We start from the raw sequence: 25,148 nt of genomic DNA on the forward strand, positions 1-25,148 counted from the left end.
AAAAATGCCACAAGAAAATAGCTTCAGAACAACATCGTAATTACAAGGATAATGTAACAACTAATGTAAACGGTAATTAACACTGAAGACGGTTTATAGCAAGAATATGCAATCTTACTTCGTCGTACGTCGTTATAAAGATGAAAAAGGCCGTCTGCCCCCTATCATCAGCGTCTTAATGTCAACTCGACTTTTCTCTGACTTACTGAATACTGTCACTTGGCCATGATATGCTGAACCTATAGATCTATCGCGTTTTTTTTATTATTAGGCAAATGCCACTTAACTGGCTTTCGGCTCGCGTTTATGATAAAATAAAATAACTTAAACGAATGTAATCCTACATTTGTAATATTATCTAATTAAAAAAAATATTTTTTTTATTATGGCGCCATCTATCGACAACTAGAATAACTAGAATAAATGTTATAAAAATGTCACCGACGAAATGTAATCACCGACGTGCCTTTTTTTCTGTCACATACAATTTAATGCGTTAGAAAGAAATCGAAAAACTGTGACGCACTGATGATCATGAGAAATACTGTACTTCTATTATATGATTTTTATAATAGAAGATAGATATAACGAAATTAATACTTTAAACAGTTTATTTATATTTTATTTAAATATTAAACTAATTTTAATACTTACTACTTTTCAAAAAATTTTATTAAAACAGTACCAAAAATTAAAAAATGCCACAAATTGAACAATTGTCGGAAAAAATTTTAACTAAATACATATTGTTAGTATTGGAATTCATTCATCTTACACTTCTACCCACGGAGCCACCTGCATCATGTGGGAATATCGACTAACTAAACGGTTTAAACTTTTGACAGTTCTGAATTTAACCTTCCGATGACCAACCTTTTTTTGTTACACGGATGACCAAGGGGGGGGGGGAATGACCCAGGTCAAAAATGACAATTAACAAAAAATGAAGTGTTTTTTTTTAATTGTTTTTTGGCATGGACTTTAGGTCATTCAGCCAGTCACAACATGAGTATTAGTGTCATGTGTAGTGTGTATGTTGAGTAAGTGTCTTGTTACTTTGCAAAGTCGACATCATTATCGTAAAACTACTTGTAATTACACATAATAGACGCTATTTTACTAAACATCAACTTCAGAATATATTTTTTATTCGTAAAATATAGGGAATTTTTTTATTTCAAAATATGAGGTTATCTAGAATGATATTAAAGTCAAATAAAAAAATAATGAGTTAAAAATTAAAAATATTTTTGAATTTATTAAAGAAAAACATACGCTGGGGTCACAATTTCCCCCGCTTGGTCATCCGAAGGTTAACCAAATTATTTTGATTTTTGTAGAATATTGAAATATTAAAATACAACAAAACATAGAGTAAAAAACAATATATTAGGTGGATATTGACAGCAATTTTGATGGTAATCAAATTATGTAAATCAAAGCATTACACGCTATTTTGATAGGTTCATTTTAAATTTTCCAAATAGGTAGGTACCTATGTAATTTTTATTAGGATACTGAAACATTTACAATTATTACATACCTGTCGCTTTTAAAAACTATTTAAAAAGTCACTACAATTATAAACTTTTAAATACTATGGTGTTATCTGCATACTTGATGTTATTTGGCCGGTACCCGTTTAGTAGAATACCTTTTTCAGTTTCGTGCAAGACGTGCAAAGCTTCGATAAATATTCTTTCAGGGTAAAGATTGGAAATTAGAGGTACAAAATGCAGCCTTGCCTCATTCCACTCATGATTTTCACATATTCGGTGTGTTTGCGTCAACTCTGAGGTTTGCAGTCTGATTCCAGTAAAGGTTTCTAATTATTTTCAGATCTTGGCTGTTAATTCCTGCTTCTTTTAGTATTTGCATCATCTTGGCGTGTTGTACTCTATCAAACGCTTTCTCGTAATCAAGCAGACATGCATATACGTCGTAATTGACGTCTCTGCATCTCTGGAATAAGACTTGTATTGAAACAAAGCCTCTCTCGTACCAACAGCATTTATGAACCCGAACTGGTTGCGCGAAATTTGACTTTCACATAGCTTGTAAATTCTCGTATGGATTACCTTTAGGAACAATTTTAGGAAATGACTCATCAGGCTTATCGTACGGTATTCTTCGCATTTTTTGGCTCCTGGTTTTTTTGGAAGTGCAATAAACTCAGACTTCAGCCATTCTGTTGGTATTTCTCCAGACTTGTATATGTTGCCATCCGGATTATTGAATATCTGTGTGACTATTGTTATTGATTCGTTGTCCATTAGTTTGAGTAGTTCTGCTTGTATATTATCGGAACCTGCTGCTTTGCCATCCTTTAGCTGTGTTATGACAGAATAAACTTCCTGCTGTAATATTATTGGTCCAGCATTTACCTCTTCTTCTAACTCAAAGGTGTTATCTCTGTGCTCTTCAAATAGTTTTTCTAGATATTCTCTCTACGTTCTAATTTTACTCTGTTTGTCTATAATGATGTTTCCGTCAGAATCAGTTAGATTTCCTTTCTGTCTCCACCTTAGTCCATCTGTGAGTTCTTTAACTTTCCTATATACATTATGATTATCGTACTTTGACTGTAGAGTCTCAATTTCTTGGCATCTCTTCATTGTTTCTTTTTCTTTCGCTTCTCTAATTTTCCTTCTTATTGATATATTGATTGTTTTATATGTGTCGGGGTCATTTTTGGCATTTCTTCTTTCGTCCATTAGTCTCAGGATCTCATCTGTCATCCATGGTTAATTTAGCTGCCTTTAAGTGTTTATCCTTTACATTTTGAAATATTTCGGTCATCTGTTTGATCATTTGTTCTTCGTTCGATTCGTCTCTAATTGCTGTCACTTGCTCGTTTAACGTGGCTTAAACCCTCATTTTCGTGTCAGGGTCTTTTAGCATACGTAGGTCGTATGATTGTGATTTCTTTTTCTGCACTATTTTGAGTTTGACGCGAAATACTCCCACCAGTGGAACGTGGTCCGTCTCTAAGTCTGCTCCAGGATAAGTCTTGATACTCTGGGCTAATTAGCAAAATACAAGGAAAAGTTATTTACCAGCAATTTTATTGCTGGAATCGAATCTTATTATTGTATGTATTAATAATATAGATATGCAAAGTCCGCAGATAGTGTGCTACTTTTTTTATAAACAAAATGGCGCCCGAAAATCGTGTTTTTTTCAATTTTTGCTCTTTAACTCCAAAGATTTTAACTTTAGACCAAAAACACAAATAAAAATTCACCGCAATTAAATTCTGCATTGAGACGTGTTTTTTCCGATTTACTTCGACGAAAACTTTTCCTGGAAAAAGCGGGTTTTTCCAACAAAATCTTTAATTTTCAACTAAACTTTTAGATAAGTAGTTGTTAATCAATAATTAAATACCTTGGTAATGTAAAAGCCCTTTCCCTATATATTATAATTCCAGAAGTCTATGGAAATTGAATGAACAGTTTAGCAACAATTAAAATGAGAATAAAAAATTTACGGCCGCTATAATAACGACAATAATTATGATGCATAAGAATATTAAGAATAACTATGATTTTTTCATAAAAAGACACTATACCTATCTAATGAACTTTACAGAATTGAAATTGGACTATTTAAGCGGCCTCAGGAATATTTTAAAATTATAAACAATTTTTTGGTTTATAAACAAATCGAATATCTCGGGAAATATTAAACTAAATTAAATTGTGAAAACGGTATTCGAAAGACAGTGGCAGGACGCTTCTTTTAAAAGAAAAAACGTTTAATTATGACGAGTGATTCCTGAGATACAACCGGTCAAAGTTGAACAGAATTTACGGCAAAGATATAAACAATAGGATCATAATTTTCAAACCATCACCTTTTTATTTTTGTCCTCTTTCTCCACACCAATTTTCATATCTTTAAAATCCTCATAACATATATTATTATAATAAAAACTATCGATAATACGTGTGAAAATTGCCAAAAATAGCAAAATTCCAATCAAAAATTCGGTTGGAGAAAATGTAACCCTCAAAGTTCAAAATCGGTATACGTTAACAAAATGCATTTTCTCGGCTTCACATGGAGCAATTTCCTTCATTCTTTTTTTGTTCCCTAATAACTCGAGTAGAGCCATCGAACTAACGCATTATTAAATGTCAAACTTGCTTTTGTTTTGTTATAATAGATTAATTTATTTATAAGAACAGAAAATTACATATTTTTTCCAGTTGTAGGCTTTTTTTAGATAAACTTACTACAAGTGTACCTTTTAAAGTTAAAAACAAATATTCTCATTTGAAAGCTGTATAATTATTTAAACAATTTTTATTTAAACAAATTAAAATATTGTGTTATAATAAATAAATTAATTTATTATAACAAAACAAAAGCAAGTTTGACATTTAATAATGCGTTAGTTCGATGGCTCTACTCGAGTTACTTGGGAACAAAAAAAGAATGAAGAAAATTGCTCCATGGGAAGCCGAGAAAATGCATTTTTTTTAACGTATACCGATTTTGAACTTTGAGGGTTACATTTTCTCCAACCTAATTTTTTATTGGAATTTTGCTATTTTTGGCCATTTTCACACGTATTATCGATAGTTTTTATTATAATAATACATGTTATCAGGATTTTAAAGATATGAAAATTGGTGTGGAGAAAGAGGACAAAAACAAAAAGGTGATGGTTTGAAAATTATGATCCTATTGTTTATATCTTTGCCGTAAATTTCGGTCAACTTTGACCGGTTGTATCTCAGGAACCACTCGTCATAATTAAACGTTTTTTCTTTTAAAAGAAGAGTCCTGCCGCTGTCTTTCGAGTACTGTTTTCACAATTTAATTTAGTTTAATATTTCCCGAGATATTCTATTTGTTTATAAGCCAAAAAATTGTTTATAATTTTAAAATATTGTTGAGGCCGCTTAAATAGTCCAATTTCAATTCTATAAAGTACGTTAGATAGGTATAGTGTCTTCTTATGAAAAAATCATAGTTATTCTTATGCACCATAATTATTGTCGTTATTATAGCGACCGTAAATTTTTGATTAACATTTCAATTGTTGCTAAACTATTCATTTAATTTCCATCGGCTTCTGGAATTATAATATATACGGAAAGGGCTTTTACATTACCAAGTTATTTAAGTATTGATTAACAACTACTTATCTAAAAGTTTAGTTGAAAATTAAAGATTTTGTTGGAAAAACCCGCTTTTTCCGGGGAAAGTTTTCGTCGAATTAAATCAGAAAAACACGTGTCTATTCAGAATTTAATTGCGGTGAATTTTTATTTGGGTGTTTTTGGTCTAAAGTTAAAATCTTTGGAGTTATAGAGCAAAAATTGAAAAAAACACGATTTTCGGGCGCCATTTTGTTTATAAAAAAAGTAGCACACTATCTGCGGACTTTGCATATCTATATTATTAATATATACAATCATTATATTCGATTCCAGCAATAAAATTGCTGGTAAATAACTTTTCCCAAAAATGGCCTATTCTCCGATAATCAGCCCAGACTATGACAGATGTAAAGCTGTTTCTGAATCTTTTGTTTACTAATTATTTATGCACATACTATAATATTATACACATAAGTCTTTATTATTATGATTAGTCTATTTTAGTTTTATAGTAAAAACAGTTCCAGAAAAATATTGTATAGGTTAAATATCATTCAATCTGTAAGTACATCTATAAAAAATATACCAAAAGTTATATTTTCTTTTTGTTTAAAATAGACTTGATTTATTAAAAAACTATTAGGCAGACAACAGACATTAAATACTTACATTAAAATTATTTTCGCATCAATGAAGACCTTGAGAATGAACTAAAATGTCTCTAATGTTCTTTCAACATGTATATAACCATTTTATTCATCGCCGTTTCTTATCGACTGGTAATCTAATACATATTTTATTGAAGGTTTTACTGGTTGTACTTTAACACAATGGTACTAAACAACACTTATAGTATTTACTTTTATTGCCATAGTAAACAAACACACACAATTCAATACTATGTTAGCAGCTATGTTACTATGTAAACCAGGGCGCTAGGATATATATCCACTGATATATATCACGATATATATCGTGATATATATCATGGTATTTATATTATATATATCGTGATATATATCAGTATTTTATTTCGCATTAATTTTTACATAATAAGGTTAAAAAGCGGCAACGTCGCAACTGCGTTGACTTGCCTTCTAACAGGAATTCAAATCAATCAAGATCAACCAATTCAAATTAAGAACTTTTATTACAAAAGGAGGAATATGGCTCTAGGTTCGCCTCATTTTTTGGCAAACTTACTTGACCATCGCTTTTTGGGAGAAAGTCTTACTGCCGAACAAAAAGAACAGGCTTATGAATATTTTAATTCAATCAACACAGATTTTTTTCCGTTTGTGATGGCCCTAATGGCCATAACTTCGAAGTCTAAACCTTTTCCGTCTTTCATGTATCGTCCAAATTTCAAAAAAACATCTCCATTATTATGGTGGAAGTCTCTTCCAATCACTGAATCTGCTTGGCCTGAAAAAACATATTTCTCGAACGAATTAACCAATTACTTACAGCAGTAGCCTCAACGGCAAGCATTGAAAGGTGCTTTTCAAGCTTTGGACTTGTGCATTACAAATTACGAAATAATTTAGGAACCGAAAAGGCTGCTAAACTTGTATTCATGTTTAAATATTTAAACAGTTCTTCATACCAGAAACATGACAATTTGGAATGGATTTGGCCTGAACAAGAAACTGAAAGAAGCGAAAATGAAGAGGCAGAATTAAGTCTTGGGTGCTTTACTGGTATTGATTTAGACACTTCCGATGTTGAACCATCATCTTAATTGATTTTCTAAATTTTGATTTTGTTTTTTAAATGTTCAGAATTTTAAGTTAATTTGGAAAAATAGAAATACCTATATGTTTAAGTTAATGTTTTCAATATTTTTAGTTAATTTAGTTGTTACTTGGATACTCGTAGCATTTTGTTTTCTGTTTTGTAACATACGTACCATACGTACGTTTATATTTTTGTATTTTTTATTTAAAGTAAAAATATATCTTTTATATTGTTGCATTCTACCTTTAAAGTCTTATTTTGGTCAATTTAGTTTCTCTATTGAAATGTTTTCCAAAATATCAAAAATATCATATAAATATCACATTTTGGATATATTATATCGGATATATATCATGATATTTTGATATTTATATAAATATCATGGATATTTTGTGCCCTGATGTAAACAGCTTGTTTCATTTGGTTCAGAGATGATCCACCATCCCCATACGTCCATTTTTGGTCTTTCCAGACCTCTTCAGTGGGGCAACATGGAACACTTCTGAATCGAAACGTAACCAAGCTGCCTATTTAAGCAGAATTATGAAAATAGTTCTGCGTATCGGACGCTGTAGCGGTAGCGACATCTATTAGAGAGAAATGAGAAGCATCTAAACAATAGATCTTAAAATTCTCTTGGAACCACTTTCAGGTAACATCGTTAATCTCTGCCTTTTACAAATTATAAGGCAAGGAGACGACGAATAAAGGAGGCGAAAGTGACTCTACAATATGCAGTCACATTCCGTCTATTCGTCTAGCACCTAGGAAAAATTCCAGCGAAAGTTGATTCTGTGGCATATTTTCTTGAATGTTTTTGCGGTTACAAAATTTACATTCTTCACAAAGTTCAGCTTGGTTGTATGATTTTTAGAGATTCATTCGCATTTTAGTCTCCGTTGACCGGACGAGAATATACGCGGCTATAACGGCAAATATAATGTCTCGTCATTGGCTTTGTTTATGACCTTTGTTATAATTGTATTTAATTGATGTAATGTAGATATAAACGAACAGCTGCAATAAATTTATGAGAAATTATATCAACAAGTGTATCCGTGACTACTGGGCGAGCGATTTACCCCCATCGAAATAAGCAGAGCATGAACCGACTAATTTTTTGCATTTTTGCCGCACCAAACATTTTTTATTCGATTCTATACCACTACTACTATCGGTTAACATCGTTCTCCGATGCCTTCCGACTCCTAACCGACGCCATTCTTCTCTGTTTAACCATAAACCTGGAGGGATTTCTCTTTCCTCTAGTTCTTTTTCAATTCTCTCCATCCAGCTTCTTCCTTGCCTTCTTTTTTTCCTTCTCCCTTGTGACGTCCACGCCAAAATCTGTTTAGGGATCCTGTCATCTGGCATTCTCTGTACATGGCCGTACCATATGAGTTGTTTTGTTTTGATGTGATCAGTTATTGTATGGGTGACTCCCATCATTTCTCGTATTCTCTCATTTGATTTGATGTGCCTGCTGCTCTTCTTCAGAAGTCCATTTTTGTTACTAGTAACATTTTTTCTGTTCTTTGTTTCAGTTACCAAACTTCCTGCAATATAATATGAAATTATACTTTTAAGTATGGTATATTTTATATAAGCTGTTTGTTCGTTTTATATATTGTTTGGTCCCACCAAATGCCGTTCATCATGGATATGGCTTTTCTACCCTGTATTTTTCTGTCTTTTATAGCAGCATCGAGTGTTCCATCTTGATTTATCTTCAAGCCCAGGTACTTGTATTCATCACAGTGTTTAATTTCTACCCCATCGTCTAATGTAATGGACTGCTTTGTTCCTCCAATACACATGGCTTCAGTTTTCTTAAGAAATCTTCGATTCTATTAATTTTTCAAATTTCAAGTTCAAGAAAAAGACGTAGAAGGATTTCCTGGTTGCGAAATTTAAGGGAGTGGTACGGGTGCAGTTCAGTACAATTATTCAGAGCTGCAGCCAACAAAGTTAAAATTGCTGTGATGGTAGCCAATTTCCAACAGGAGACGGTACTGCAAGAAGAAGTTAAAAAAAAACAATTTCATCAAAAGGTGCAGTACCGAAAGGTCATCATGTTTACAATAATCTGAAACCTATCTCTATCGGCTGCTGCGCGAAATAATTCTTTGACTGTGGGGTCACACCATTGTCTAATATTGCGCAGCCATGAAAGTTTCCTTCGACCAATCATCTCTTTTCCTCCATTTTTCTTTGTATTATAAGTAGATGATGTTTACGTCCTCTAATTGTATGGCCGAAATATTTCGTTTTTCTTCTCTTAGAAGTATTCTATATCTAGAATCAATTCTTGCGTTATTCATTCCTTCTAATACGGCCCAGAGTTCTATGGAGTCTAATGCCTCATTGTAATCCACAAATGCCAAATTAAAAGGTTCATTATGTTCGATGCACTTTTCGAAAAGTGTCGTTATTGTCTGTAGGTGTTCTATGGTACTATGTCAACAGGCTGGTAACTATCGAATTGATTTGATAGTATGTTAGTAATTAATTTGGTAAGCAGTTTGTACGGATGTGGCAACAGGCTTATTGGTTTGAAATTTTCGCGTTTGTGATATATATTATGTGTATGTATTATTATGTATCACTTTATCAATCAAAGATAGAGTAAAAATTTAAATTTTTAATTATAACGCGGGCACATAAATTTGATATTGATTTGTAACTATTTAGTAGAAGGTAGCTTCTACGCAGTGGGTTTCTCCTTAATGAGTTTTTCCCTGAAGACTTGAAAGACATTTGTAAATACAGTGAAGTGAAATGACAATTTATTTCGGATTGTAATTTAAAAAAATTGTTTGTTACGGGAAGGTAAAATCCACAGGTAGCTGTAATTATTAGTTTTTAGAAAAATAAAGGTAGAGAGATTTGGAATTTTAAGGCTGTTTGTTTTAAGCACAAGAATATTTGTATAATTTCCGGAAAGTGATTAGGATGAGTAGAAGTATTGTTTGAAAGAATGCCTGGGTTTTTCGAATGAAAAAGAGGAAGTGGAAAGAGAAATGTTTCTGATTGGCTTGGCAATTTGGAATGGGGAAAGGGAAGTTTGAATGTTGAGACAGTTTGGAAAAGAAAGATTTGTGTGGCCGGCATCCGGGAAGGGCAGTCGAAAGTTTTCGCGGATAGTTCAGAAGCAAATACTAGTGGTTGTTTAATAGTGGAGAGTAGCTGAAAAGTGGAACGAGAGACAAATCAAATTGAGAAGAAATACTTCTTTGATTCTGTAAAGTCCAAGACAGTAAGTTACAAGAATTATAGTATTAAAATTATTTGTGACACCTAGTAAAAAAGATACTTGGGTCTCAGGAGATTATTATTGAGAGAAAGAGAGGAGAGAGTTTTGGAGTTTATTGAACGAGTACTGGTCAAAAGCGGCCTGGCTTGTGTTTTGTATGCTGCTGGATTGATGCTGAGAACGGAGAGGGCTTTGACTGGTAGCCTAAGCCTAACATAATCAACAAGGAAGAGCTGTTTGGGTCAAGAGGAGACATCATTGTGTGTGAATCAAAAATGTCAGTCAATAACTTATGTGATAGATTGTCTTTATAATCGGAAGTTAAAAATTTTGCGTAAAAGCATATGAATTAAGATTCCAACATTTCAAAAATTTAATAGGAAGTATAAGTAGTTTTGTAAATACCTAAATTTGTTTGTTTAGCTTATTTTATTAATGGTGTCAGGAACAAAGCGATAAATATTTGTTTGAATTAGATTAATTATATGGTAAAAGTTTCATTTGGACAATTATGCCCACAGGATTTAATTGATAGATTTTCAGAGCATTGCTTTTGATAATAAAGGTATTTGTATGTGCTTATTTATGATTTTTCTATTTATTTCCTTTTCCTATTTTATCCCGATAAGGATCAACTAAGAGATGCTGAAGCCACGAGAAAGGATAAGTATAACCTAAGATAATTTAGTTATTTTTTATGACAAAAAAGCACCCTGAGATTTTTTCTTAATTTTTTTTATGATTTGCGTCAATTCAATAATTAATTAAATAAATACTAAGCAAAATAAAAGTAATAGAAAGCAGATCCTAACAGTATATATAAATAGTATAGGACGCACGCAACATGTGTATAATATAGCTCGTTTTTTGGATTGAAAAAAGCATTGAATTCGCGACCGTCATCGCTACGGCGTAATTTATATACTATAGATTGAATTACGTATAAGTTCGAACAGAGTTATAATGGTTGGAGGATGGATAGAGTGTGTACCCGAAGCAGCTTGCGAAGCAAGCGCATGAGCGGCCACACTATCCCTACTCTAATCATTATAATTGATTAGCGTTTAAAGTATTTTTGAAGTAAAAACTTCTGTAGCGATGTTGTGCACTTTCTGGATGGGGAAAAAACATTGAATTCGCGACCGTCATCGCTACGGCGAGATATGAGTAATTTATATACTATAGGTTGAATTGCGTATGTATAAGTTCGAACGAAGTTATAATGATTGGAGGAGGAGTAGAGTGTGTACCCAAACGAGCTTGCGAAGCAAGCGCATGAGGTGCCACACTGTCCCTACTCCAATCATTATGTGATATTGTGATTAGTGTTTAAAGTATTTTTGAAGTGAAAACTTCTGTAGCGATGTTGATCACTTTCTGGATGGGAAAAAAGCATTAAATTCGCGACAGTCATAGATTCGCCGAAATAAATTCTGTACGTTTATGTAGTATGTGTATGTACATATAAATAGTATAGGACGTACCCAATGCGTATAAAATGTAGGTATAGCACTTCTCTTTGGATGGGGAAGAAGCATTGAGCTCGCGATTGTTATCGGCACGGCGAGATATTAGTAATTTATATACTGTAGGTTGAATGGAATGACCACATAACCGAATGACAATAAATAGAGTATATAGTAAGGACGGTAAGAGAAGGTTCCCAAATAGGAAGACGATCAGTGGGAAGACCACGAAAAAGGTGGAATGACAACCTACTGGAGGCACATTGAAAAACAGACAGTCATATCTACACAAAAAGAAGAAGATGTTGAGTTGCGTATAAGTTCGACCGAAGTTATAATGGTTGGAGGAGGGATACAGTGTGTACCCAAAGGGCCTGCTTCGTAAGAGGTTTTCACTTCTGTCGGCACTCCCACGAGAGCTCTAAATTTTTTTAAAAGCAAATTTTGCTTTCTTTATCCTTCTTTTGATTTCTAGGGAATGGTGCAAATTTTCACAGATAGACTTGGGTACCTAATTATAAAACGAAAAAAAAAGCCGTGTAAGAAATCGCCACAAGGAAAATAAAGGACTAAAGCAGTGCTGTTATATTCATTTATTTTTGCTATTAATTTAAAAATCGAATGCTCAAACATGATTTTATTTGATGGAATGTTGTAGTGAACATAAAATCGATATAAAATCTAAATTTTTTGTAACAAAGAACATAAAATGGGGTCGTTCAACTGTTGATCGTTAAGTGGGATAAAGCGTGTTGTGTGTGTGTGCCATATTTTTAGATCTTTTAGATAGGCCACATTTTAATGCGATCAACCACCACCGCGCCAGTTCCAGTTTCTTTTGAAATAATTTTCAGCCGAGCGAGTTTATAAATAATAAATCCCGAAAGAGAGACTTTCACAATTTTCTGGAGCTGTTTGTTTTCGAGATGTGTTGAAATAGCTATTTGTATAACAAGGGAGGAAAGTGCTACTTTTCCTCCCGAGAATGAAGTTTACTGCCCGACGCGTAGCGGAGGGCAGTAATCATTCAAGGGAGGAAAAGGCACTTTACTCCCATGTTATACATATGGTTTTTCTACCTTCCTCAAATAACAAGTCATTTTTTCATTTTTACTTAATTTATTTATGTAACTAACCAACAAAATTTATTAGAACTAAACCTAACGAGTAGGTACAATATAACTGTCAACTGTCAAGTATAGGTCAAATTATTAATGTAAACATTGTTAAAGCAGAATAACAATTTACTGTTTTTACCATTCTGCAAAATACAGAGTGTTTTTAAATAAACGTTAAAATGTATAGATATTTACGTAATAGAAAATAGATATTGTACAGGGCGTCAATAAGTTATATTTCATGAATGAAATACCATGACGTCACTTTTACTTTTCCTCCCTAGGGAGGAAAAATATTTTCCTCCCTAGGGAGGAAAAGTACAACTTTGCTCCCTACAATCAGGTCCGGAAAAGTATACTTTCGGTAGAGGTAGGTGGAAAACAATCAAACGAACGGTTTTGATGACACCAAAAGGTGATTATGAAGAAGGGACTCTAAACTTAGCTGTGTTGTAGAAATAATGTCTGTGAGGTGTATAAATATAGGTGTGTATTAACAGATATATCGGTGTTGATTAAAAAAATATAAAATAATAGGTCTGAATCCCGCGTACCAAAAAAAAGTTGGTTAATAGTAAGCTATACATTTTTAATAGCTTAACGCTATCTAGTCGGACATACTATGTATGGGAACACTAGGGGAGTGCAATTAGAACGAGAAGATACAATGTTTCGGAAAAAATCAAACAAGGTTATATTTTTCTAAAACTTTTTTTGTTAGTTTATAAATATGTTAAAGTAAAAAGTTCTACTCACAAATTTCGCCGCTAATTGTTTATTAATTGTTTAAACAATAACAATTGTTTTGTATAAATAATGTTAAGAATATGGGTGAATTCAACATTTTATTTTAATAAAAAATGTTTTTATTTTAGTTTTAATTATGCTGAACCCGAATCTGACATTACAATTTGCAAATTCAAAATGGCGGATTCAAAATGGCGGATTTTTTCCTAAAATTCCTTAAAAAGCAGTTGTAAAATCCGAATTTTTTTTTAAAACGTGTTTGTTTACATATATGTGGATATTTTTGAGAAGAACCTGAATCTAAACCTGAACCTGAATCAAATTTTGATAATTTAAATGATAAAATGGCAGATCCAAAATGGCGGATAACTTAAAAAATAGTTGTAAAATCATAATTTCTTTACAAAATGTATTTATTTCTACATTATTTCTACTTATTTTTGAGAGCTTTGATAAACCTAACTTAAATGTTAACATTATAAACTATAAAATGGCGGATCCAAAATGCGGATTTTCTAAAAAGAACATTTTTCAATTTAAATTTCAAAATGGCGGATCCAAAATGGCGGATATTTAAATGAAAAACAAGTAGAATCCAATCAAACAAATATGGAATTTCATTCTTAAAAAAAAGATAAACAAATAATTTTCACAAAAATATTAAAAATTAAAATGTATTAGAAAGAAAGAACCAATTATTCAAAATCTATCTCTTCAATATTCAAAAAATTGTTGCAATGGAATCATAAATAAAAAGTTATTCTTAGTAAAAAGCTCTGCATATTCTAAAACTTTAAATGCAATCATAAAATATCAATTTTTATCAATTTTGTACAAGATATGTCAATAAATAAAAATTTCAGTTAGGAGTAAAATACCTATATTTTTCATAATACTGAAAATTGTTATTATGGAAAGTTGTTCAGAATTAAAAACGATGTGTCAATATGCAATTACACTTTTATGCAATTGTTTTACATAATACCTCGTATAATATTGATAAAATATAATATTTTATATTTGCATATTAAGTGTTAGACCATGCACAGCTATTTATGACGAATAACTTTCTTCATAAAATTAATAATGAATCAGTTATCATAAATAAATAAAGTGAAAATTTAATGATGTTTGGTATAATTAATTTGAAACAATATAAAAAAAAAACAAATTTTCGATTAGAAGGATATAATTACATATAGGAACATAGTTTTTAATTCCAAACAACTTTTCTTTATAAAAATTTTCGATATTGTGAAATAAAAAGGTACTTTACTCTTGAGTGAAATTCATATTTTTTGACATACCTCGTACAAAATTAACAAAATTTGATATTTGATGGTTGCATCTTATGTTATATGCGATGCAGAGTATTTTATAAAGAATAACTTTTTTTCGTAAAACTGATATTAAAAAAGTTATCAATAGGTTCCAAGTTACGCAGACATACTGTATAAGAGCTAAAAAAATTTTTTTTGTTGAACATTTATTATTTTTGAAGCTTATTATTAAACTAATTTTAGGTAAGTTTTACAGACAAAAGTTTTGATCACTCTGTATATACATTTTTTCAGCTGGTAATTTTCGGTTTTTGTATTACATTTTTGTTATCTTTCTTAGTTTTCTCAAAAAGAAATTGTTTATTTCATTTTTAATCTAAAATAATTCAGTGTTTTTTAAAGATTACATCCTAGGCTTTAAAAAAATATTAAAAAAATTGTATTAGATTTATTCAAACTTAAGTAATACCGTCTTAAAGTGGTGGGAATTCTGTAGAACTACGAAGTTTTCAAAAATTACATTTTTTGAGACAGCGTATTATTTGAATTAAATTTTTGAGATTTTTTTTGAATGAAACATCGTTTAGTAAGATGATTGAGAGGTAAGCTGTGCAAATTTGAGAGCTTTGTAAGTAAAATTGTATTTGTTACACATTTTTAAATCATTTTTAAACAAAATTCATGTAAGTCTCACTTTCCGCCCACACCGTACTTATGTCCATACATTTTATTTCTTTTTATTATAACCATAAGATAGCTTATTTTATCTTCTTTCATGTCCAATTTGTAAAATTTCTTTTGATCCATTAGTTAAAGAATTACATTAAAAAAACTCAACCGTGCACTTCTTCCAACGCTAGTTTACATTGCGCCAATGTGTGTGAGAAGGGTGACTTTAGCGTTATAAATAAAAAATTACAGAAGCTAGAGACTTAATTTTAGAAAAATCTTTATATAAGGTTTTTTTTGTAAAATTTTCTGAATTTTTCAATGGTCAAGTCAGTTTTTTTCTAAAAATTATATTTTCGGAGTTATTTAAAAAAACATCTAACTTCGCAGTTCATTTGTTTAATTAAAAATGAAGCACCCACTTCTCGAGTAGAACTTTTTGATATGTTGTTTATTAAACATTTCTTAATGAAATTACAAAAAGTTTTATCTTGTTTGATTTTTTCCGAAGTGAAAATCTAAATGCACTCCCCTACACTGGAACAGGGGAACTTTTAATTGTAGAACGTGTCATCCTGATAGGTTTATGATTGTGAAAACTAGCAGGTTGTTTTTAAGTTTATTCAATAGCAAACTTTTTATAGTATATAAAAAAATGTTTGTTTGTCCGATAGATAGGTAGAACATGTCAAATGACATGTTCTATGATATGACAGGAATTGTGTTGGTGGTAAATAGCAGTCTGATTTTTGGATGAGAGTTTAATGAAAGGGTAACAATAACAAATCAATTAGAAGTTCTGTCAGACAAAATAAATAGGACGTTTTCGTAGTCTGACGTTCGAAACCTGTAACCTGTTCCCCAATTAAAACTTCCCCTGTTCCAGTGTTCCCGTACATCAAAGTTTGTCCGACTAGACACCGTTAAGGTATTAACAAATTTTCAGCTTGCTATTAATAAACTTTTTTTGGTACGCGGGATCCAGGTCTAAGAGACTTTCACAATTTTCTGGAGTTGTTTGTTTTCAAGATGTGTTGAAAACAATCAAACGAACGGTTTTGATGACACCAAAAGGTTATTATGAAGAAGGGATTCTAAAATTATCCGTGTTGTCTAAAAATATCGTCCGTGAGGTGTATATTAATTGACAACAGATATATCGGCGTTGATTAAAAAAATATAAAATTAGTATAGTTATTAATAGATGATGTCCTTGAGTAAACTCTCCAGTTCAGAGGAGTTTTTGGGGGTCGCTTTTCCTTAGTCTTCTTCGCCACTCATTCTTCTGTCTACCGTGTCTTCTTTACTCAAACTTTCTCTCTCAAGTCCTCCGTCACACAGTCCTTCCATCTGCTCATCGATTTTCCTTTACCTCTCTTTCCACGAACTTCTAACAGCTCTATCCTTCTCCCCACTTAGTTGTCATTTCTACTTCTGACGCACAGTGGTTCCAAATGCTGAAAACGTAGTCATGAGGCAAACAAAAAGTCCCTATCTAGGGAATTTTATGTTTACAGTTGTTTTCTCATACTATCGTAGAGTAATAATACGCAGGTATAAGGATCAGACTGGATGTATTCTGGTTCATAGCTCAGGAACAAGTGAGCCATGTCCGAGGTTATTTTGGCCGGCAGACAAAGTGAAAAAGAACGCGTAGGTATGTATATTGAAAACGCTGTAAAACTTTTTGTAGTTTATCAATTTTATCGCTGTAAAGCAGAGTCTTCTTTTTTAAGTATGTAGTGATGTAAGATATAAGTTAACTTAAGATTTAGTAACGATGAATGCCTTAAATTTGTTAATGCATAAATAGTGAAAATATTCTTCAAATAATCGAAATTTTGTAAATATACATTCAAAAAGTACAAAATTCTGCACAATTCTGCGACTAATGTTTATTATGTAATCTTAAAATATACAGTAAGAAGATACATAATCACTTCGGTTTAGCTGCCTATAACTGCCTAAGCATTGCTGGAAGTTTGTCTGAATACAAAAGTGGGGAATGACGCATATTACATGATTCTGGCGATTGTTGAGAATGTATGGGCGGTTGTACATAAGTAATAGGTTCTGAATATTGTACTTCATAAAGACAATGTATTGGTTATCAGCAATTTCAAAAGCCACTTATAATATAAAATTTTAAACAAATATTCGTTTAAAATAAAATTTTCGAATTTCTTTCGGCCATATTGGATCCGCCATTTTGTTTAAAAAAAAAGTAATGTTAGATTTGTAATCAGCGACCTTAAAATACCAAATTTGACAAAAAAAATGCGTTTCGATTGATATTTTCAATTTATCTCCGCCATGTTGGTTCCGCCATTTTGTTTTTCAGAAAAAATAATGTCAGATTCGTAATTAGCGATGCCAAAAACCCTTGAGATCGAAAGTAATTCCGAAGTGTATAGTATAAACAATATACGCTTTTAAAGGTTCATCTAAACCTAAACGGTTCCAACCTAAACGTCCTCACTGTACAAATAATCCAATCTATATTAATTAATTGGCTAATAATGTTCTGAGAATGTTGTTTTCTGTTTGTTATTTTCCTGGAATACAATTTACTGATTACAATGGCGCGTTGCAATATACCTAATCAATTTAAATGCCACGGCGTAGTTCAGGGTGCGGCAACTATTTTTATCTTGATTTTTCTGGTTTTACACGTGTGGATAGATACTTGGAAAGATAATGGAAACAAGTGTTGCTGATATAGTTCTTCCACGCTATCTTTTCCATACATGAAATTATTACGAATTACTTTTTACACTAGGTCTCTTTTTAACTCACAGAAACTAGTATCGCAGAATTAAGCCTTTTTTCCATAGAACTCACAATAAGTTAAACAAGAATAAACAATACGGAACGTCTTTGACAACTTATGAATTTTGACATTTATAATTTTCAATGACAGTGACAGTTTACGGTTTATTTGCATTTATTGTTTATTTGGTTTTATAAATCAATAAAGTTTTTATTTATCAATAAACTTTATTTGCTTTTTTATTTACAGTGAGGACGTTTGAGTTGGAATAAATTCATTATCTTGAGAAGAGGCGAATTTGGAGAGAAATCGTGAGACAGGTCAATTTTTGTTTTTAAATTATGACTTTTTGGCGTATATATCATATTGGTGACGTCATCCATCTGGGCGTGATGACTTAATTGATAATTTTTTTATTAATTCTCTATTCAGTAATATAAACGTTAACATAATTGTTTATACAGGGTCTCCAAAATTTTTTTTAAATTAAATTAATTGAGAAAATAGAAGAATGTATGTAATCCATTTATTCCAAAATACATTTAAGTGCTGTCAGAAAACAGAAAGAAATGTTTATTTAACAAATAAACATTGTTTTTCGCTTAAATTCAATGTTAAAACTGCCACCCACCTGTCTCTTAGCAGTTTGAACATTGAATTTAAGTGAAAAGCAATGTTTATTTGTGAAATAAACATTACCTGTTTTCCTGACAGAAGTAAAACGTATTTTGAATTAAATAAATTACTTACATTCTTCTTTTTGTGTAAATTAATTTAATTCAAAAAATGTGTTTTGTACACCTTGTATAAATAATTGTGTTAATGTTTATATTACTGGATAGAGAATTTAATAACCTTTCAAACGAGCTATCACACAACCCCTACTCTCATTTAGAAAAATAATCGATTACGTCATCACGCCCAGATGGATGACGTCACTCGTATGATATATATGCCAAAAAGTCATAATCTAAAAACAAAAATCGATCTGCTTCAGAATTTTTCTACAAATTCGTTCATTCTCGAGATAATGAATTTATTCCAACTCAAACGTCCTCACTGTATAATATTTCAGTTAAATAAAGGAAGAGCTGCAATTCTGACTTTTGGGTCCCCAGACAAAGACGAGTAAGACGCCCTACCGAAGGGCGTTGACGCCTAATAACGGTGTATACAGAGTGAGTCTGTAATTTGGAATAAATTCAAGAATTCAAATACTAATTGTTTTTTTGAAAAATGCTCAGACCCGTCGATTAGTATTTCAAATTGTCATTTTTGACATACAATAGTAATGTATACAGGGTGTCCAATTTAGAGATATGACGTCATCATTGATTTTCTTAAATGGCAACACTGTCATTTTGATAGGGTGTGTAAAGTTATATATAACTGCAAAATTTCAAATTTTTATTCCCTACCATTTACAAGATAATAGAAAATAACAAAGTTATGAATAACAAATAATCAAATAAAACTGAATTTATATATCTTTATATCTCTAAATTGGGACACCCTGTAAACATTATTATTGTATGTCAAAAAGGACAATTTGAAATACTAATTGACGGGCATTTTTCAAAAAAACGATTAATATTTGAGATATTGAATTTATTCCAAATTACAGACTCACTCTGTATATATCACAAGAGCCTTACACACCAAAATCTATAAAAATCGTGTAAGCCGTTTCCGATATGATTAAGGCGTTCAATCCGTTCAATATTAGAAACACCCTGTAGATTGAGAATTAACGTCATTTTTAGACTTCAATTGTCATATGTCAGTGTCATGATTTGCATTTTAATCTTCATTCTCTATCTACATTCTTAGCCTGATGTTACTGATATATTTTGTTTTGTTACAGGTGCTTCCAACTGCTCCAACCCATCGACTGATCAACCACTCCAAAACAAAATGACCCACTTGTGAACCAGATACCTTTCAATTTCCAAAAATCAAAAATGGTTCGTTCCAAAATGAAACCTCTAGCACCGAACACAAGCAGATTGTCCACCAACATCGTCAGTTTTTCTCTGACGATCCTGGTGCTCTGTTTGGCCATCGGTTTGTCCAGCGGCGGAGGGGGATTCTCCAATAGCTTGGATACGATCAAAAGCAACATGAAGGTTGTTCTGGATGACCTTAAGAGCGTTCTGCCGAACTATACAGATTTTATAGATACTCATAAGTATCTATCAGGAGGTACCAAGTTCAACCCCAAAGGCATGAGTGGTTTGTATAATTTAACCACGCAGTTCATGAACTGGATTTTGCCGCAGGATGTGCTGATGAAAGGTAAGTTTCTTTAATAAATTTTTTGATTGTCTTTCTATTGGGGAACCGTTTTTCGCCGTCCTTACTACTATATTTGTTGTCCCCATAAAAAGTAAGAGAAAGCCATAATAACAGCATTACCTCCAATACGTAAAAATTCAACAGCACCAGGACCATGGGCAAAAAGTGATAAAGAAAAGGCTGACCTTTTTGCGCCGAGTATTTAGCAGAAGTTTTTACTCCACTAAATGACGACCAAGTACCAGAAGCGAACCAAATATTAGAAAAACCACTACAGATACAGGACCGAATAAAACCATTTACTCCAAAAGAAATTAGAGACGTAATTGCCACCCTAAACTCAAAGAAGGCACCGGGTGAAGATCTGATAACCCCAAAAATGTTAAAAGAAATACCCAAAAAGGGCATAGTTAAACTACTGCACATATTCAATACTCAAATGTGACTACTGGCCCAAAGCACTCAAAATTGGACAAATAATTATGATACCAAAGCCTGGCAAAACCCTCTTGATGTCTCATCATATAGGCCTATCAGCTTATTACCAACAATCCCCAAATTGCTTGAAAGAATTATCCTAAACAGAATAAATGCAGAAATAAATCCACAAAATTGGATCCCAGATCATCAGTTCGGATTTCGACAAAGTCATTCAACAATACAACAATTTTTTTTTTTTTTTTTTTTTCCATAATCATCACTACGATGATGATTATTACAATTACAATCTGGTCATACTTGACCAATGAGCAATTTTAATCTAACCTAAATTATTACTGTTCCTTAAAATTAAGAGCTTGCCCTATAGCGTCTCTTATCTAACCTAACAAGATAGTGCACTATTCTAGCATACACACTAACGCGCACAAGCACTATGCTCTGCTTTTCACTATCACCTATCACTTACACTAGTTCATAAGGTTTTGTCCTCTTCAGTCTTCTAACTTGCCCAGTAGTATCGAGGAGCTGGATTGCCTCAATATTCTCGTGCATGTGAAGTCGTTGCTCGTGACTTCCTGCCATCTTCTTGATGATTATTTCCACAGTTTCCATTCCTAGGTCCTTATGGAGATCACTGTTTGTAACATACCAAGGAGCATCTACAATATTTCTTAGTATTTTGTTCTGGAATCTTTGTATTACTGTTATATTACTTGGTCTAGTACACCCCCATAGTGGGCATCCATAAGTCCATACAGGTCTCAATATTTGTTTGTAAATTAGTAACTTATTATGCATCGACAGTGTGGAGTTTCTTCCAATTAGCCAATACATTTTTTTATATCTTATATTTAGTTCTTCCCTTTTTTTCTTAACGTGCACCTTCCAGCGTAGTTTTGCATCTAATGTTATACCCAAATACTTAGCAGTATCTGCATATGGTACTTGGATATTGCTGATTATAATTGGTATATATTGTATTTTTTTGTTGGTGAAATTAACATGGACAGATTTAGCTTCATTTAGCCTGATTCTCCATTTTTGTGTCCACTTATATATTTGGTTAACTGCTATTTGGACCTTGTTGGTCGCCTCTTCACTTGTCGTCCCTACTGCTTGAATAGCTGTATCATCAGCAAAGGTGGCAACTGTGTTGTTTTCCAGTACAGGTATATCACACGTGTATAGTAGGTATAGGACCGGACCCAAACAATACAACAATGCCATCGAATAGTCAACGCCATCAACCAGTCACTTCAAAACTTGCAAATAAAACCAGCAATAATGCACAGCAGCTTTTATAGACATCAATCAGGCTTTTGACAAAGTCTGGCATCCAGGCTTGTTATGCAAAATAAAAAGAATTCTCCCAGCAAGTTACTACAACCTACTGAAAGCCTACCTACACGAACGGCAGTTTAAAGTAAAATTTAATGAAGAAGTCTCAGAATACAACCTATTCACTCTGGCGTACCACAAGGGAGCATACTAGGGCCATTATTGTACATACTGTATACATATGACTTGCCTACAAATGATAAAACAACCATCGGGACATTTGCAGATGACACTGCTATTTTTGCCAAGCATGACGATCCTGTTACAGCAACACAAAATCTCCAAGAGCATCTAAACTCACTTGAAATATGGTTGAAGAAGTGGAAGTAAACGAAACAAAATCATCCCATATAACATTTACTCTCCGAACTGGAACCTGCCCACCGATAACCATCAATCAAATAAAAATACCACAAAGTAATCAAGTCAAATATCTAAGGCTACACTTTGACAATAAACTCAACTGGAAACACCATATAACAAAGAAAAGAATGCAACTTGACCTAAAAACCAAAGAACTTTACTGGCTCATGGGAAGAAAATCCCAGCTTTCAATAGAAAACAAATTGCTAATATAAAAAAGCAGTGATAAAGCCAATCTGGACTTACGGCATTGAACTGTGGGGCTGTGCTAGCAAATCCAATACCGTGATTATTCAGAGAGCGCAACCCAAGATACTTCGAGCAATAGTTAATGCACCATGGTATGTATCAAACCAAACTCTACACACTAATCTAAAAATTCCATATGTAACCGAAGTCATCCGAGAAAACAACAGAAAACACCACAACAAACTAGAAGACCATCCTAATCCATTACTTTATCCACTACTGCAACCTGTCCACAATAGAAGAAGCTGGCCATGCGACCTAAGAGGTAACTGAGGAAACATCGCTGGATGTTTACCTCTCCACTTCACCACATTTACAATAATTAATTTAATGTAAGACAAACAAATTGACTTATAGATGTTTGTTTTATATCTGATTGTCAATAAAGGGAGATAATAAAAAAAAAATTGTCTTCTCTGTGTCAGGTCGTGTTTCTGTCGCGTATGTCATTTATCTAATGACTGTTTTGTAAGTTCTGCTTTTCATTTATTTCCTGATATTTTTATTTCTCCATATTGTTTCATTCAGACAAACTGCATATATGTTTGTTTTAGTCACTTGGTCTTCTCCTTCTGTTTAGTGCTTTCTTGCAAGGGATATTGTATCGTCTGCAAATCTGAGATTATTCACTAGTGTTGATGGATACGCCTTCATTTGTGTCTTATAGTGCCTTTAGACATCTCTTCTAAGCACATATTAAAAAGCAGAGGGGATAGTACAAGTTCTTGTCGTACTCCTCTTCATATTATACGTATTAGATTTTTGTTGATCTACTCGTATTATGGCTTTCTGATTTCGGTATTTTATAATGATTCTCACATCCTGATCATCTCTTTCTTTGTTCCGTGATATGTTTGCAAGCCTGTGATATGTTTGCAAGCCTGTGTTGTATTTTGTCGAAAGCTTTCTCAAACTTAATTAGAGATATAAATACGTCACAGTTGACATATCGACACCATTCTATGAGTTTTTGTTTAGTAAATAATTCCTCTATAGTGTAGAGTCAAATCCTTTTCTAAATCCGAGTTGGTCTTCTGTTATTCTATCGTCTAGTTTTTTTATAGACACGTCCATGTATCACTCGAAAGAAGACTTTTAAAACATGGTTCATCAAGCTGATCGTTCTATATTCTTCACATAGCACCCAGAAGGGTGCGTCCCGCTTACCATATGCAGTGCCAGCAGTAAGAAGGGCAGTATCGTCGGCATATCAGCAGTCCTAGTGCCAGACCTGATCGAAAGCCTTTTTGACATCAAGGAATGTGCCTACTGCATATCTGTGTTGCTCATTGATAGCTTGGGAGATGAAAGTGGCTGCTTTAATCAATGCGTTGTTTGTGGAATTTTCAGCTCTAAATCCATATTGAAATCTGTAGTCTAAGGCGCTAAATAGAGGTCACGGGTCCTTTTCAATTCTGATGGACAAACTTAACGGTTTCTTGTGGATTTTTGGCTGTTGATTACTAATTTCGAGGGTGGATATCGATCCGAGTGGTCAAAAAATTGTTATAAATAATTTAATTGTTGATAAGGCTCTGGCTTCTAAACTAAAGGAGATAAAAAAATGTTTCAAATAAAATTTGTTCCCTAATGAAAAACGAAGAAAAAAAATTTATTAAACTTAAATCTAACAATTAGAACTCAAGATATTGTAAAATTAATGCACATTACAAATTACAAAGTGCAAAATAAGTATTTTTCGAAGCTTTATCGATCGTAACTCGTCTTCTACGAATGCAAATGAGCCTTAAAAGATATCATTTTAAAGCTTAATTAATAGGCTTTCAAACAAAGGACATCGCACACATCTTATGGAAAATATAATGTCACTCAAATTCAATAAAATTTATACGAATAGATTCGTTTTAAATTAACGGTCAAATCTTATCATTGCGCCAACTCTTAATTATGATTCATTACGGCGCAAATTGAAATTAAAGTTTATCAAAATCATATTTTGGGAGTTCATAAAAATGTCAGTTACAATTACTATTACTCAGGGTGCTATTCAAAGCAGCTTAAACCCAGCGGGTCCTAAAAGCGGATTAGTGAAACTATTTATACTTTCCTACTTCTCACCAAATATTTAATTATTACATAGGCGTTCGTTAAAAATTATCAATGGTGAGTGGTTCGCCTGTTTAAATGTTGTGGAATACTAATCAATTTTTTATTATTTATGTATGGTAAGTATACATAAAATCTGTAACTAATTTCGATTAAATAATGCATTCATTAGTGAGTGGTTCGTCTTTGTAAATGTTGTGCAATACTAATCATTTTTTAATATTTATGTATGGTAAGTATACAT

General features: G+C 32.4%; 1 protein-coding gene across 7 annotated transcripts in view; it reads left to right on the forward strand.

Annotated features, from left to right (window-relative positions):
- Positions 1–25,148, forward strand: part of LOC114335024 (prominin-like protein) — a 210,949-nt gene that overhangs the window by 92,334 nt on the left and 93,467 nt on the right. For 6 of the 7 annotated variants that reach the window (XM_050654098.1, XM_050654095.1, XM_050654106.1 and 3 more), the window contains one exon: positions 20,016–20,446. In XM_050654098.1, coding sequence (XP_050510055.1) covers positions 20,113–20,446 — 334 coding nt within the window. In that variant the 5' untranslated portion in view covers positions 20,016–20,112. Of the gene's footprint in view, positions 1–18,454; positions 18,472–20,015; positions 20,447–25,148 lie in introns of those variants that run through there. The other variant, XM_050654103.1, reaches the window with a different exon arrangement.

This window comes from Diabrotica virgifera, chromosome 1 (genome assembly GCF_917563875.1).
Source record: "Diabrotica virgifera virgifera chromosome 1, PGI_DIABVI_V3a".
In the NCBI taxonomy this organism is placed as follows: domain Eukaryota; kingdom Metazoa; phylum Arthropoda; class Insecta; order Coleoptera; family Chrysomelidae; genus Diabrotica; species Diabrotica virgifera.